The 16,049-nt window shown below is 40.4% G+C and overlaps 1 protein-coding gene across 1 annotated transcript in view; it reads left to right on the plus strand.

Annotated features, from left to right (window-relative positions):
* The first annotated feature begins 481 nt into the window (after positions 1-481).
* The window catches only part of LOC102990258 (cytochrome P450 2C18-like), a 48,030-nt gene continuing 32,462 nt past the window's right edge, over positions 482-16,049 (plus strand). Inside the window, 5 exon segments of the mRNA XM_028481935.2 lie at positions 482-581; positions 6,114-6,286; positions 12,593-12,755; positions 12,913-12,973; positions 12,975-13,060. Of these exon segments, the coding sequence (XP_028337736.1) occupies positions 482-581; positions 6,114-6,286; positions 12,593-12,755; positions 12,913-12,973; positions 12,975-13,060 (583 nt within the window).

A 16,049-nucleotide genomic window follows, 5' to 3' on the forward strand; every position in this document is an offset into this window, starting at 1 on the left:
AAGTTTGATGTTGGTTCTTCCTTCAATTTGATAGAATTCATGAAGAAAGCCACTTGAACTCAAAGCTGACTTTGTGGGGTTAGTTTGGATTATAAAGTCAATTTCTTGGACCAACATGACTTTTTAGATTTTCTATTTGATCCTGTGTCATTTGCGTGAATTTTGATGCTTAGTGCATCTTGGAGCCTGTCCTCAGATGAAAAGCCGCACTCTTAGAGATCTCATTCCTTGCAGTTCCTTTTTCTCAAGTAATCCCTTCTAGGATCTGTTTGATTTGGGTGGCCCTCCGAACGTGTTCTGTGAACTGTTTCCTTGTGAAAAAATGGCCCAGACTGAATCATTGTTATTATCTGTGAGAAGGTGAGATAGATTAGCTAGCCCACTTTCGTGAGAAAGTGAAACTCTCCCATCACACCACTGAACAGAAATGAAAGGGCCCCTCTTGCTCAGCAGCACCACCACTGCTGCTTCAGGATGAGTAATGGGAACAGGTCTGGGCAACACGTGTCTCCTGATTCAGACTCTACTCATATTGGAAGCTCCCCAGGATCACCGTAGGCAGTTCCTAATGTTGGACCCAGGTACAGATGGGGAACCTGAGACTTGGTGGTGGGCAGGGAGCATGTGATTTCTCCAGCCTCATGACAGCTGACACCAAGGATCTGTGTCCCCTTAAGACTATGACAGCTGCTCTGCCCTGAGTGTCTGTGGCTCTGGACCAGACGCAGGGCTGTTGACTGTAGCATGGGACTGGCCTGGGCCTGAGACTCAAGACACTTTGCCCAAATACCTGAGACTTCAGTTGTGCGCTCTGCTTCCACACCCGTCCACGTGCCAGCCCTGGGGATACACCTGACTCTGTGTCAGCCCTGCTACTGGGCAGCAGAGCTGCCTCCATACCTCGTCCTCCAGTACCGAGGCCCCCACCCAAGCTCTTGGGGCAAGATCCCGCTGAGGACATCAGCACGTGAAGCCTAAAGACACCATTTTGAAGAGTTATATTGGGATAGGTCCATCTTTCCAGTGAAGAGTTTGAGGGTCCCCAGTGGCCACCAGGTCTCCTGGTGAGTTGGGGCAGAGGCACGAAGTGATAGCCTGAGGCTACCTCCCTCTTCATGGAACATCTACAATTAGTGCAGCCCCTTCCAGAGCTCCACACAGCCAGAGGGCACTAGACATGGATGGGTCCAGTCCTGCTGGACTCCCACTCCACAGACCGCCCTCTCCACTCAGGCACCACACACTAGTCATTTAAAAATTCAACCATAATTTATTGAGACCAAGAAGCAATTTTCAGCTCTGTCTTGTAACACTGGTAGATAGAAACATTAACAGAGAAAAGTATTTTTTAATTTCAAGTGACTTTGTGGATTAAACTGCTCACAGATATTGTACTGTTTAAACAAAAATGAACTGACTCATCAAAAAAATATCTACTGCTTGTTATTTCTAGATGTACGATATAATGGGAATGACTTAAACTGAATCGATCCTGATATATTAGTATCAGGATGAAAGAAAGTAAAACCACTTGCCAAAAGTGAGCTTTGTTTCTAAAAATAAATACACGCATAGTTCCAAAATATTTTGAGGAAAATAAGAAACTCAGTGACATAAAAGTCTACCAGTGTATTAGGATTTTACGACTAGTGTCATGAGGGAAGCCACAGGTAACACACTTCAAATTTCAGAATGGCAGTGTCCAGGCAAAAAAGCCAGGCCATGGTGGACAAAAAGGCAGACAAAAACCCCTTGGTAGGATCTGATTCAGAGGGGTGTATGTAGGCTTCCTGGGGTGGTGGTGAATATCCTCTTGGCAGGAGCTCTCCCCTTAGACTCACAGTAAACATGGGTTGGGGAAAGGAGCTGCAGGGGGAGGTCAGCCTGGCACTCGGGGAGGGTCTAAGGAAAGGGAAGCAGCACCCATGCACAGTGATTGGGGAGCAAATGGTCCTTGCCAAATGCTCCTTTGGGATCATCAGATGTCCAAGGAACCACTTCTAGGAGCTCAAGTTTAATCACAGGGTTTTTCTTTGTCTCAGGTTTGCAACCTCTTCTCTGTAGATGATGCAGTTTCATTCAGTTCCCTCCAAAACTCTCCTGAGGTTTTAGTTCCACGGACAGGCTGCCTCTGTGAAGAAGAAACGATTCTTGCCAGCTTTTTTGGGGGGATCTTTGAATTGTTTCCTGTAGGTCTTGAGCTCATCATTTTCATGCATCATTAGGTCATTTGCTTCAGAACTTCCCATTTCTTGCTGCCAAGTCACGATCTGCCATGACACGTCATTCTAAGTTGCTCTTCTTCTTGTCTCTGTTAAAGCTCAGTCACTTCATTTCCTCCCTCCTCAGGATGTTGATCTGCCCATTTGATTGAAGATTCTTCAGTTCTGGACACCTTCGTGATGATCTGTCAGGTGGGCTTTTTCTTCTCTTTTTTAGCCATGTTGGTGTAGGATAGATGATTGTTCTTGCTATTTTCAATGTTTGAATATGCATTTGACTTTGGAGCATCCTGCAGAGACGTGAATGGACTCTACACTCGGGCTCACAGTGGAGACCTTGAGCCTTTTTTGCAGTCGCCCACAGTAGTTTTAATTGTGATTTAGCTTTTTCCACTTTTTTTGATAGAATTGGTTTCATCTCCCAGAGGTTAGATCTTTTTTTTTTTTTTCCCCCCCTCAGGAACAGATATCAACCGCTCTTGGTCTGAATAGTGAGGATTTTCTTTCCCCCCATGTTTTATTACAACACATATGATGTTCCTCATCATAGGGTTGAACAAGTCCAGGTCACCAGACTTTTCTGCATTTGCATCCTCTTCCCTCACAGGATGAAACTTGTCAGGAGCACTACATTTTGCTACAGCTTGTGCTGAACTGCTGACTGGCAGATTCCTTGTTTCCCTGTAGAGAAAGCCATTCTTTGACTACCTGAAAAATTCTGCCTAAAATCAAGAGAGCTATGAACACCTGAACCATCCCAGCACACTCCACCGTCTCCCACTGATATCCAGGGACAGCGAGACTGGGTGTCTCACTGTCAGTGCATTCTGCCAGGAAACTTCAGCATTTGCCACAACTGCTCCAGGTCCACATCCCTACCAGGATGTGGTTCCTCCACAGTGTCTCCTGAAGCAGAGTCCCCTATACAGCTGCTCCCATGGCCAGCTGGACCACAGCACACTGTGGAGATTACGGAGCTGGGTTCTGCCCAGAATCACTCCTGTGACAGGTAACTGGGCAGACCATGCCTGCAGAGGGTTGAGTGAGCAGTATCAAAGCAATGAAAACTCACACACCCTCCACCCTGCCCTTGGCATTTTCTTTTCTCTACTTACACTTCTCCCTCTGTGGCCCCAGCAGCCCATACAATCCTCTAGGCATGCTGTACCCTCAGCCTGGAAAGATCTTCCTCCCATTGCCAATGTGGGGTCACACCCCTTCCTTAACAACTGTGTTCACTTGCCCCTATGTCCTCAGTGCTCAGGGCAGGGCCTGACTGGGATTAGGGGACCAGCGCTCCATGCATTTTTGTGAGAGGAATACATGAATGAGCATTTGAATGAAGGAAGAAAGGAGAAAGCCATCCTTTGCCATCGCTGGAGATTCATACATCATGTGCTGCTGACCCATCAGGCAGTTAAAACTCTGGTCGATGTAGAAAGAAGGAGTGATACAATGTGAAATGTCGAACAAATGTTAATAACAGATAACCATGTAATGTTAATGAAAATTCACCATTTTGGACTATAAAAGACTATAGTCCAAAAGGACTATAGTCCTATAAAGGACTATAAAAGATCCTCAACTTAAAAAAAATTAAATAATGTAATGGATTTCCTGTAATCCAATTTCAGGATAATTTTAAACGAAGTGTGAAGTAAATAAAACAACTGCTTGGAGACTTCAGAACTCTCCTAAATAATCTTTGGATCAGGGACTTCCCTGATTCAGTGGTTAAAACTCTGCGCTTCCACTGCCGTGCACCTGGGTTCAATCCCTGGTCAGGGAACTAAGGTCCCACAAGCCACGTGGCCAAAAAAAAAAAAAAATCTTTGGATCAAAGAAGGCACCAAAAACAGTATTCCACAATACTTTTAGAATACTAACAACAGATATACCAACAATACGTAGAATAGAGATAATATTATTCAATGAAGAAAATTCATACCATATAATACTTCTGAACACTTAGGACAAACGTGAAAATGAATCAAACAATGAATAATGTAGCTTAAAAAGCTAGAAATTGAAAAGGAAATACAAAGAAGGCAGAGCAACAAAAATAAGAAGTTGTAGCATAAAGTATTTTAGAGCTCTGAAAATTGGAACACTTGATAGGAAAATATAAGAACTGCTTATAGGGTGGCTACTTTTCTTTTCCCTGAGGATGTCCAGTGAACTCTGTGGACTCCGTAGAAGCCTCCCTCAAATACAGCTTAAAACTCCACTGGAAAAGTACATACTCCTGTACTACTGAATATAACAAAAGAGAAACAGATTCACAAATATAGAGAACAAACTAGTGGTTACCAGTGGAGAGGGAAGGGGGAAGGAGTAAGGTAATATAAAGGTACAGGATTAAGAGGTACAAACTATTATGTATAAAATAAGCTACAAGGATATATTGTACAACACAGGGAATACAGCCAATATTTTATAATAACTATAAATGGAGTATAACCTTTAAAAATTGTGAATCACTGTATTTTATACTTGTATTTAACATATAATATTGTACATCAACTATACTTCAATAAAAAACCAAATATGATGATATCTTTATAGAATATGTCTTTGTATAAGCATTACTATTAGTGATCTAGTAATGTATATAATTCCAGTGACATTTAGATCCTCACGACCACTAAGTGTTGTTTCCTGTTCAGGTCTGCATGTTGCATTGGTTCTGGGCCATGAGTCTGTTCAATGAAGTCCCTGTCTTCCATCTTCCACTGAATCCACACCTTTTGTTTTGTCAAAATCTCCCTTCCTTGCTGTGCATACTTTATTCCATTATTTCTTACAATGACAGAACAAAGAAAGCAACCAAAGCAGATGTATCTGGAGGTGACTGGGAGGTGGGGGAAGTCATGGTTTCTCAAGCTCTGCCCCCTGAGATTAGCCGTTCCCTTAGTTACCTGAGCAAGTTTCACCTCTGCAGTGATGGAGGGGGAGAATACCTATATTTTACATCTTGAGAACCCACGACACTTTTATCCTTGCAGTCAAGTAACGAACATCTATTTAGTGTGAAACTTGTCATTCTGTAGACATTCACAGGGTGTACGTTCAGAGAAACTAATGTTTTGGGGGTTTGGTTTTGTTTTCCTAAAATTGTTCTTGAGGCAGCTGTGGTGTAAGCCACAGTGTACCACAATGGGCATTAGAGGATATTATTTCAAATCCCAGTTTTGTCACTTATTAGCTGTGTGACACTGGCCGGACTTCCTGTTCTCTGAATTTTCCTTTCCCCATCTGAAAAATAAAAATTAAAAATTTCTTCTTCTAGTGTTTTTTCTGAGGGGAGGGGGAGAGTTTAATGGTAAAATGTGTGTAAATTTACTTAGCTATTTACTTGATACATGTTTGGACCTTCAAAATGTATGAGTTATGTTAGCTGGTTTATGTTTGGGAAGCTATAATGTTAGTACGGTACACTAAAATATTTCAAAAGTTTTCATTTTCAAGGACAAAGTATATTAGTGTTTGATAAAGCATTAAAGGATAAACTTTTTTTTTAATATACAAGGACTGCCCTCAAAGTCATAAATTCTTAACTGGTTACTAATCTGAGAATCCAGAATGTTGAGCAACTTTTTGATCAAATCATTTACTTCACTGGTTGTCAACAAACTGGAGTGTTTAAAAAAAATTACCAGTACCTGGGCTCCACTCCATACCTCTTAAACTGGAATGCCCAGGTGGGGCATTGAAAGAAAGGGCAAGAGCAAAGAACACCATATTTTAATTATCAAAAGGCTAAAGTTCCTTCAAAAGAGAAATTAAAGTAGACCTAGCTGATTGTTCACTTTATGAGTCAGAGGCACAAGCTGAATTAGCAGGGACTGTTATAAAAGCTTTAGATTTCAGGTTCACAGCTGTCTGAGTAAGAAGAGAAGGTTTCTGTGGATCCGGCTGTGCTCTGTCTCTCCTGTCTGCTTCTCCTCTCACTCTGGAAACAGAGCTCTGGGAAAGGGCAGCTCCCAACCGGCCCCACTCCTCTCCCAATTCTTGGAAATATCCTACAGTTAGATGTTAAGGACATCGGCAAATCCTTAACCAATGTAAGTAGGTTTTATGTTCCTCCAGTGGCTTGCAAAGGGAAAGTAAATGAACATCTACTTTTAAATAAAATATCTTTATTAAAATATATTAAAATACATTACAATATATTAAAATAAAATTATTAAAAGATATTATTTTAAGGCAAACACTCCCTTGGAGTATTACTTTTGGTCTGTCATTGTCAATAATAGTGGAATGCATTTGGTGAGTAGAGAAACATTTAGGTCTTTGTATGGTTGAATCAAAATAATAACGTGACAAAAGACTGAAGTGTTTCTTCCCTTTGTTTCACCACCATTTGCTATGATTTTTCGCTGAAGGTAAATGGTAAGGGAAATGTTTTGTGATTAGAGATTTCATTCAAGAAGTCATCTATTATATAAACTGTGTTTTGTTCAGAATAGCTATGAAAATTGAACTTCTGTGAAGAAGCAAATTATGCCTGATGCTAAGGAAATAGCTTGGGAGCAGGACAAGTATGAGTGAATGAAAGAAACAAGTAATTAGTCAGAGCCAGCTGGGTGGTAATAAAATCCTTCTGGATTCTGCACAAAGCTGCTGTCTGCGGCCAAGAATGATGCAGGATGGAAGAAACTGTTCTTCCATGAGCTGCTGCATGTCCTGGCACTGCCTTTGTGATGCTTGCTCTCTTTCTGTTAGTAATACTAGCGGATCTTAAACTGGGCTGGGCGTTTGAATCATCTAGCGTGTTTTTAAAAAATACAGATTTCTAGTATTTATCACTACTGAGTCAGAATTCCCACGGGATGAGCTTTACAGGTGATACTGAAGCAGTCAACTGGATATTGGTTCCAAGCTAGGCATTGGGGACTGATAAATTTCTCAGGCATCAGAGGTCAACTAAGCAGTGTTGAAATTTGGGTCTTCTCCTTAATAGACATTCTCCAAAGACACACAGATGGCCAGTAGGCACATGAAAAGATGCTCAACATCACCAATTATTAGAGAAGTGCAAATCAAAACTACAATGAGGTACCATTTCACATAGGTCAGAATGGCCATCATTAAAAAGTCTACAAATAACAAATGCTGGAGAGGGTGTGGAGAAAAGAGAACCCTCCTACACTGCTGGTAGGAATGTAAGTTGGTGCAGCTACTAAGGAAAACAGTACAGAGGCTCCTCAGAAAACTAAAAATAGAATTACCATATGATCCAGCAATCCCATTCCAGGGTATATACCCAGATAAAACTATAGTTCAAAAAGATACATGCACCCCTATGTTCACAGCAGCACTATTCACAATAGCCAAAACATGGAAACAACCTAAATGTCCATCAACAGATGAATCGATAAAGATGTGGTACATATATACAATGGAATACTACTCAGCCATAAAAAAGAACAAAATAATGCCATCTGCAGCAACATGGATGCAACTAGAGATTATCATACTAAGTGACGTAAGTCAGAAAGAGAAAGACAAACACCATATGTTATCACTTATTTGTGGAATCTAAAATATGGCACAAATGAACCTATCTACAAAACGGAAACAGACTCACAGACACAGAGATCAGCCTTGTGGTTGCCAAGGGGGAGCTGGGGGGAGGGAGAGGGATGGACTGGGAGTTTGGGGTTGATAGATGCAAACTATTATATTTAGAATGGATATATAACAAGGTCCTACCATATAGCACAGGGAACTATATCCAGTCTCCTGGGATAAACCATAATGGAAAAGAATATTTTAAAAAGTATGTATGTGTAAAACTGAGTCACTGTGCTGTACAGCAGAGATTGGCACACCATTATAGTTGAAGTAAATCAACTATACTTCAATAAAAAAAAATTGGGGTCTTCTATTTATTAACTGTGAGACACTGGAAATAAACAGGAAAGCCTTTGAACCTTAATCTCTTTATCTATAAAACAGGGTAAATAAACCTAGCTCAAAGTTTTGATATGATGATTAGTAATAATATGAGTACCAAGTACCCAGGCCAGGGCCCGGCACATCAGAGGTGATATAATAATCACCATCATGTTTAGTCTTTTAAAACATTTTTATTGAAGTATAGTTGATTTACAATATTGCATTAGTTTCAGGTGTACAGCATAGTGATTCAGTTTGTTTTTTTTTGCAGATTATATTCCATTATATGTTATCACAATATATTTTTTAAATGAAAATAATGTGTAGCTTTATTATTTAAAGAAAAACATCTGGACACACACACACATACTCCTAAAGGCTTTCAGGGGGTTGGGAGTGAGGTTTAGAACATAAACATTTTACTAAAATTCTCCAGGTGGTTCTTGATATGAATTACATTATAAATTTGAAGATCAATTATATATTGTAGATACTAAAATTTTTAAAGTCATGACATTTATGAAGGACTACTGGCAGGAACAATATGGATATGTCCGTTACCTTTAGCTAATGGTACCCATTTACTAAGAAACAATAGGCTCAGCAACTCATCTCAAATATAAAAAAACAGATTCGGTCTGATATGATACGGTACTACTTTGAATCTGTTAGTAGTACCATCTTCGTAGAATACATGCTTCCAAGATGTTTGTTAGCACACTTTAAAATTACTCTGCCATCATTAGACATCAATTTTGAAATCATAGCAATCCGTGACTTACTTATTTCAGGTAAGTCAGATGATGACCATTCTATTCTAGCTTTTTGAATTTGTAAGGGGGAAAACACCTCATCATGCACCTTTCCCCAGCACATCAAATTTCAAATTGAAAATGTGACCTGCTACAGTAATGCGCTTGCTAGTACTACACACCTTGTACAAAGAAAAACAGAGGCAAGATAGGTATGGAAAGAGAAAAACTTCTTTTGTTGGCCCTCAAACTGAGTGACGTTTTGAAATGTAGAGGTGATCTCTGACATTTATAATGCATACCTGTATGTTCATTCTTACTATGTAAATAAAATTGCGGCTATGAAGTGACATTAAAGTTTGTCAATAAATGAATTCTTCCTAACTTTACTCCCAGACGAAGGTTTGGATAAACTATGGCTTTCTAACATTTAAATCTACTTTGGAACATAGCAATACAGCTTATACTGTACGAAAGTTTTATGACTTTTTTTTCCTATTAGATTTTTCCTAATTGACTCGAGCATTATTACATCTCCCTTTTTGCATATGAAGATAGTGACTTGCTCCAAGCAATCCCCAGGTAGTAAATGGCTAGAATTTGAACTCTAAAGCCATGCTTTGCTGCCTGTAAGATTTTCTATAACAAATCTGATCGTAAACCATTTTGTGTTTGTGTTTCACTTGATCCTCAGGGGAAACAGGGGTGCTATTACCTTGATTTTTCAGATTTTAGAAACATTTCTGGAGGATAAAATTGCCTAGTGAATGTAGAGCTTAATTTAACTAAGTCTTGATTCCAAATACTTTAAATTTGACCTGAAATTTCTTTATCCCTTTTATCTTTTGATATACTCATATGATTTTCCTCTATTTTATCTTGTTGGTTACTTAACTTTTCAGTTCATCTCAAGTTGCAATCTGCCTGGGGGCAGAATTTGAAACTTCAAAAACTAAAAGCTTATAAATTTATAAAACATTGATACCTTTTTTACTAAGTAAAAAAAAAAAAACAAATAAGGCTGTGAGTAAATTTAATTCTATGGAACACAGGCAAGGGACTGGAAAACTGAATTAGAAACTTCCTGAAAAGTCAAGTACTGATTTTTGTTCTTTTTTTTTTTTCCAAAGGAAACTATTTCTACCGTAATTTCTAATGTCAAATATGGCTTCCTCTAACTTTTCTCCTTTTTAAAGGAGAACTGTACTAGCTTCCTTAACAACAAAAAAATCCAGTGAGATATTCACCTGATATAAAAGTACCCACAATTTCTTTTTTTTTTTTTTGGCCACGCCGCGCGGCATGTGGGATCTTAGTTACCCAACCAGGGATGGAACCCGTGTCCCCTGCAGGGTAAGCACGGAGCCTTAACCACTGGACCGCCAGGGAAGTCCTCCCCCTACAATTTCTTATACTACCTCTTTTTCATTGTTCTTCCTTGTCTTCAAAAGAACAAGAAGGACAGGATAGGAAAGATAGCATTTAGTTTTTCATGGAGAATAATTATGAAAAGAGATTAACCCCGGAAATCATGCCTTTCTGTGGTAGCCCTTAATGTTTAAGGATCAGGAAATAAAATATCCCACTATTACACAAACAGAACCAACTTACATAAATAATGAAATCACTCACGCTGTGAGGCCTCGAGTATACTCCATTCTCTGTTGTTTGATTTGCATAAGCGAAGATTATACGTTCGTATGTCTTGAGAATGAATGATGGATAAATTTGAACCACCTGAAGGATTTTTATCATAGCTGAAGCCATTTTATAATGTAGAAATTCCTTTTTCCTATTTTAAGTAACGAAAGTCCATTCTTAAGAATATGTTGTCCAACAACTAAAACACTCTCAGGATCCGTTACTTGCCTGTGATTTATACTGACTCCGCCTTCCGTTATCATCCAATACCCTCGAGGACCGTCTGAAACGGCGTTTGCTTTGCAGCATGTATTATCCAGGACGCTTGTTCCAGGGTTCACCTGGTATAAAAACTCGGCCAAACTCACACCACCGGGATCTTCAGCCGAGTCTGCACGCTGGGCCGGTTCAACAGCGTGCCCACGCAGAAGTGGCCGCCCGCTGCCGCTAGGCAGTCCACCAGGTGCTGCTTCTGATACCACGCCGAGCTTTCCAGCACCGCGCAGCTGCCCCGCGTCCGCCAGTTAGTGAGCAGCTGCTGGTCATCAGCAGCCTAGAGCCCCCGGCTCAGGGCGCGCACGTTGCTTTGCACGTGCTTTGCGTCCAGGGCCTTGTGCGCCCAGGTACCACCGCTCCGGTCTCCCAGGCGCGCGGTTGCTCCTCCCACCGACGCGCTCGCTTTGTGGCCCAATCGGTGGAAGTGAAACAGGCCCAACAGTGCCAGAAAATGCCCCAAAGGAAGCGAGTCATGGGGTCGAAGGTGCAGTAGATGGTCTGGGGAAAGTTGCCCGCCATACCACCGTCCAAGAGCTCTGGGAGCCCTGTCTTCGTGCCCCTCTCTGGGAAGAACTCCTTGAACAGACCCGGAGCCTTCGGCACCTCCAGCAACCCCCGACCGCTCGAGTTGGCCTCACGCAGTACCAGGGGAAGACTCTTGACCCGCCTGTGGTACCAAACCACCACCTCGGGAAGTGCACCGCGATTTGGGCGCCGCCATCGTCCTTCCTGGTGACCTAGTACAAGAAAGTGAGTATAATTCCCCGTGCTATACAGTAAATCCTTGTTGCTTATCTAGTTTATGTATATTAGTTTGTATCTGTTAATCCCATACCCCTAATTTGTACCCCCCTCTTAGTAACCATACATTTGTTTTATATGTCTGTGAGTCTTTTTCTCTTTTGTATATAAATTCATTTGTATTATTTTTTAGAGTTGACATATAAGTGATATGATGTAGTATTTTTCTTTCTCTGACTTATTTCACTAAGCATATTCTCCTCTAGGCCCATCCAGGTTGCTACAAATGGCAACATTTAACTCTTTAAAAAATAAATATTTATTTTTTATTGGTCTTTTTTTTAAATGGCTGAGAGTAATATTCCATTGTATAAATATACCACATCTTTTTAAGCCAGTTGTCTGTTGATGGGCACTTGGGTTGCTTCCATGACTTGGCTATTGTAAATAGTGCTGCTGTGAACATTGGGGTGCATTATCTTTTCGAATTAGAGTTTTTGTTTTTTTCTGGGTAATATATTGCTGGATCATGTAGTAACTCTATTTTTAGTTTTTAAAGGAGTCGCCCTACTGTTCTCCATAGTGGCTGCACCAATTTACATTCCCGCAACCAGTGTATGAGCGTTCCCTTTTCTGCACACTCTCTTCAGCATTTATTATTTGTAGACTTTTTGATGATAACCATTTTGACTGGTGTGAAGTGGTACCTCATTGTGGCTTTGATTTGCATTTCTCTAATAGGTAGTGATGTTGAGCAGCTTTTTATATGCCTGTTGGCCATCTGTGTGTTGTCTTTGGAGAAATGTCTATTTAGGTCTTCTGCTTTATTATGTTGAGATATGTTCCCTCTACAACCACTTTGGTGAGAGTTTTTTTTTTTTATCATGAATGGATGTTGAATTATCATCATACATATATAAGATCCAGAAATGTTTGAAGTTATGTGTGGCAGAATAAAAACATCAACAACATGATGTTGATAACAATCTTAATCATGAGCAAAATAGACCAAATTGTGACTTCTTTTGCTAATATTTGCATTTTCTTTACATTTCCGAGCTCTCAAAAGCATATGGCCCTGTGTTCACTGGGTATTTTGGCTTGAAGCCCACCATTGTGTTGCATGGTTATGAAGCAGTGAAAGAAGCCCTGATTGATCTGTGAGAAGAGTTTTCTGGAAGAGGCAGTCTCCCTGTGTCTCAAAGAGTTAATAAAGGACATGGTAGGTGTGCATGTGCGCATGTTCCGCATTGGTAGAGAGGGTGGGGAGGATGGAAAAGAGGAATTTGAAGAGCCCCCCAGCAGAGCTGGGTCCATCTGCCAGGCTGCCAAGTGTCAGCTCACTCCTCCCTCCCAGTTTCTGTTTCTCCTCCTGGTAGGAATCCTCTTTAGCAATGGAAAGAGATGGAAGGAGATCTGGCGCATCTCCCTCATGACACTGGAATTTTGGGGTGGGGAAGAGGAGCATTGAGGACCGAGTTCAAGAGGAAGCCCACTGCCTTGTGGAGGAGATGAGAAAAACCAGTGGTGGGTGATTCTGTGCTCTGGTACTCTCACCTTAACAGACTGCTCTCTTCTCCAGTGACATCCTAGGAAACATTTCAGGGACAGCCACATCTTTCATATGGGTCACGGTTGTCAGCCCTCCTGTGGAGCGGGGAGAGAGAGGAGAGAGCCAAGAGGGCTTTTGTGTATCTATGCTTGATGTGTGTGTACACCCATTGTGGTGCGTATAGTGTGGATTAAAGGTCATTTAATCCTATCCTGTCCTGAACTTTTTGTTTTCAAATCATTAGGTCATGAAGGTAGAAGGTTTTGAGTCTCGTTTTCTTCTAGCATTAGAGAATAATGTTTTTTCCCATAGTGTAAATGTGGGTTATGTATTCCAGAACATTTCGTCAAGTGGACATGGTGGGAATGACCTCATCACACCCTTATGGAGCGTGAAACACATGACATGTGCTTTCACTTAATTGGCCTATATTTGTATGGTTGCCTCACTCACATGTCTGAGGGTTTCTTCTGAGACCCATTGCCTAATGTTCTGGCCAGTAATGATAATTGTCTATGATTTTAATTGCTTAGGCATCCCTTAGTGCAGACCTCATCAATTGTGATTTCCTTGTAAATAACTGTTTTAAAATTATCAGCTTCAGTTATTTAATGTTGCTCCCTACTTACAGTGTTGTTTTATATATTTTAAGAAATAGATGCTGTGGCTTAATCCTGAACATTACACAAATACCAGGTTATAAAATGATTTATTTAAACAGATTTCAACTATTATTAATAACTCATTACCCTGCCTTCCCTATTAGTTTCTTCTGTTTTCAGCTTTCTTTATATTTCCCTCCCCCATTATTGATACAGTAATCATGTTTTCTGTTTTCTCTACTTTATGATACTTTGACATTTTGGGGGCCTTGCAGACCCAGGGAGCAACTGCCTCTCCCAGGGTTAGCTAATTCTGAGATAGAGCATCACATCTTGTGTGTGAGCACTCCTTTGATTTTCAAACCAGCCTATCCAAACCTGATACCCCCAGGAAACCTCCTTTATGAAACCCTCACACACCAAGCCAATATTCTCCCTGCCCTAAATCAACCCAGGGCCAGTTACAGGACAACTAGGGACCACCCCTAGGGCCTAGAGCCCTCTGAAATTACCCAAACTCTCCAGTGTTAAACTTAGTAAGCATACCTACCCAGCCTTGCTCATTTCTTCCACGAAAACCCCAGCACAGGCTTTGGCCCGTGCTCTCTCTCCTTGTTCCTTCTACCTCCTGACTGACCTTGGTGCTTCCCCATGTGGCCTGTGTAGCGTGCCCCCTCCTCTGGGGAAGTATGAGTAATAAACTATCTTATCATCTCCTGATCTGTTGGCCTTACTATCTGAATAAAAATAAAACCCAAGTACATTTTAAAACAATTGGATGCTAATTGGTAATTTTTTACCAGTTTTGGTACTTTGGTAATATTTTACCCCTTACTGTCAGCTGTACTGACCTATGAAGTGCTTGTTAAGATGGATCTTATTTTCAGTCTGAATTCCAAATTACCCTGCTTTGTAAGTCTCTCTCTCAAGTGAAAGGAAAGATTAAAAATCAGATTTTAGCTGTGACACACACAGAAATCTTAAGGCCTTCTCAAATTATCCCCAACCTTCTAAAGTAAAAGTTTTTCTGCAAGCTTAGTGTCTTGGCATGGTTCACCTGAAAAGGAGCCTGGCATACGAGCACTTAACTAAATAGGTTCCTATTACTTAATTCCCTACCGTTTCATCACAACACTTTGATTCAAGTCACCCTTAATTACGTGTATGATGTGATTTGGGTTTTTGGCATATAAAGTTTATCGATCATCCGATTACAGCAATTTCATGTAAATATTGACCACTAAAAAAGAAAACTACTTTTCCTCTGCTTTATTTGTCTGTAAAATGATGGACTTCATCTAAATTCAAATTAAAAAATTTGTAATAACATATGGTATTCTGTTGATGGCTATATGTAGCAATATCCCAGAATTCCACAAGAGGGCATGTTCTGTCCAAATAAATTAAATGTGAGGCCTGATTGGTGATGAGGGACACTATTTCTTAGAGCAGGATGTTTCTCCCCACACCTCCTCTCCATACTGCAATAAAGAAACAAAAGGACTCCATTTATCAATTTAATCTTTCTTGTTTGCCCTGTGATTTGTTTGAAATGCAGAATTTGTACCTATTTTTTTTTTTAGGCAAACGAATCTATCTTACAATTCACATTCATTTGTGTTAGTTTTCTTCTCCTGCAACATGGACAGCTTTTGCTTTTTTTTCCTTTGTTCCATCAAACACCTGAATTTTTCCATAATCTTTCTCTCTTTAATCTTTTCCTTTCCTGATTCTACAAGTTGTTCCTTCAGTTATTCACTATATATAAAACGTTTCCACGTTCCTAACTATTGCTTCCTTCCTACGTCAGTGCTTAATTGTCTGCAAGTTTACCAGACAGATGTGATTTTGTACTGATAGATAACCTGAATTATTGTCTTAAAAAACTGACCCTTAAAATTTTTTCTGTTCTTTCTCTCTTCAAAATAACCAGCACCTTGACTCAAGGCAGTGATGTAAATGGAGTATTTGGAGAACTATTATTAAACAAGCTAGGACAGAATGATCAATTCATGTTTGTTTGTTTTTTTTAACATCTTTATTGGAGTATAATTGCTTTACAATGGTGTGTTAGTTTCTGCTTTATAACAAAGTGAATCAGTTATACATATACATATGTCTCCATATCTCTTCTCTCTTGCATCTCCCTCCCTCCCACCCTCCCTATCCCACCCCTCTAGGTGGTCACAAACCACCCAGCTGATCTCCCTTTGCTATGCGGCTGCTTCCCACTAGCTATCTATTTTATATTTGGTAGTGTATATATGTCCATGCCACTCTCTCACTTTGTCCCAGCTTACCCTTCCCCCTCCCCGTATCCTCAAGTCCATTCTCTAGTAGGTCTGCATCTTTATTCCCATCT

The sequence above is a fragment of the Physeter macrocephalus genome, chromosome 20, assembly GCF_002837175.3.
Source record: "Physeter macrocephalus isolate SW-GA chromosome 20, ASM283717v5, whole genome shotgun sequence".
Lineage (NCBI taxonomy): Eukaryota > Metazoa > Chordata > Mammalia > Artiodactyla > Physeteridae > Physeter > Physeter macrocephalus.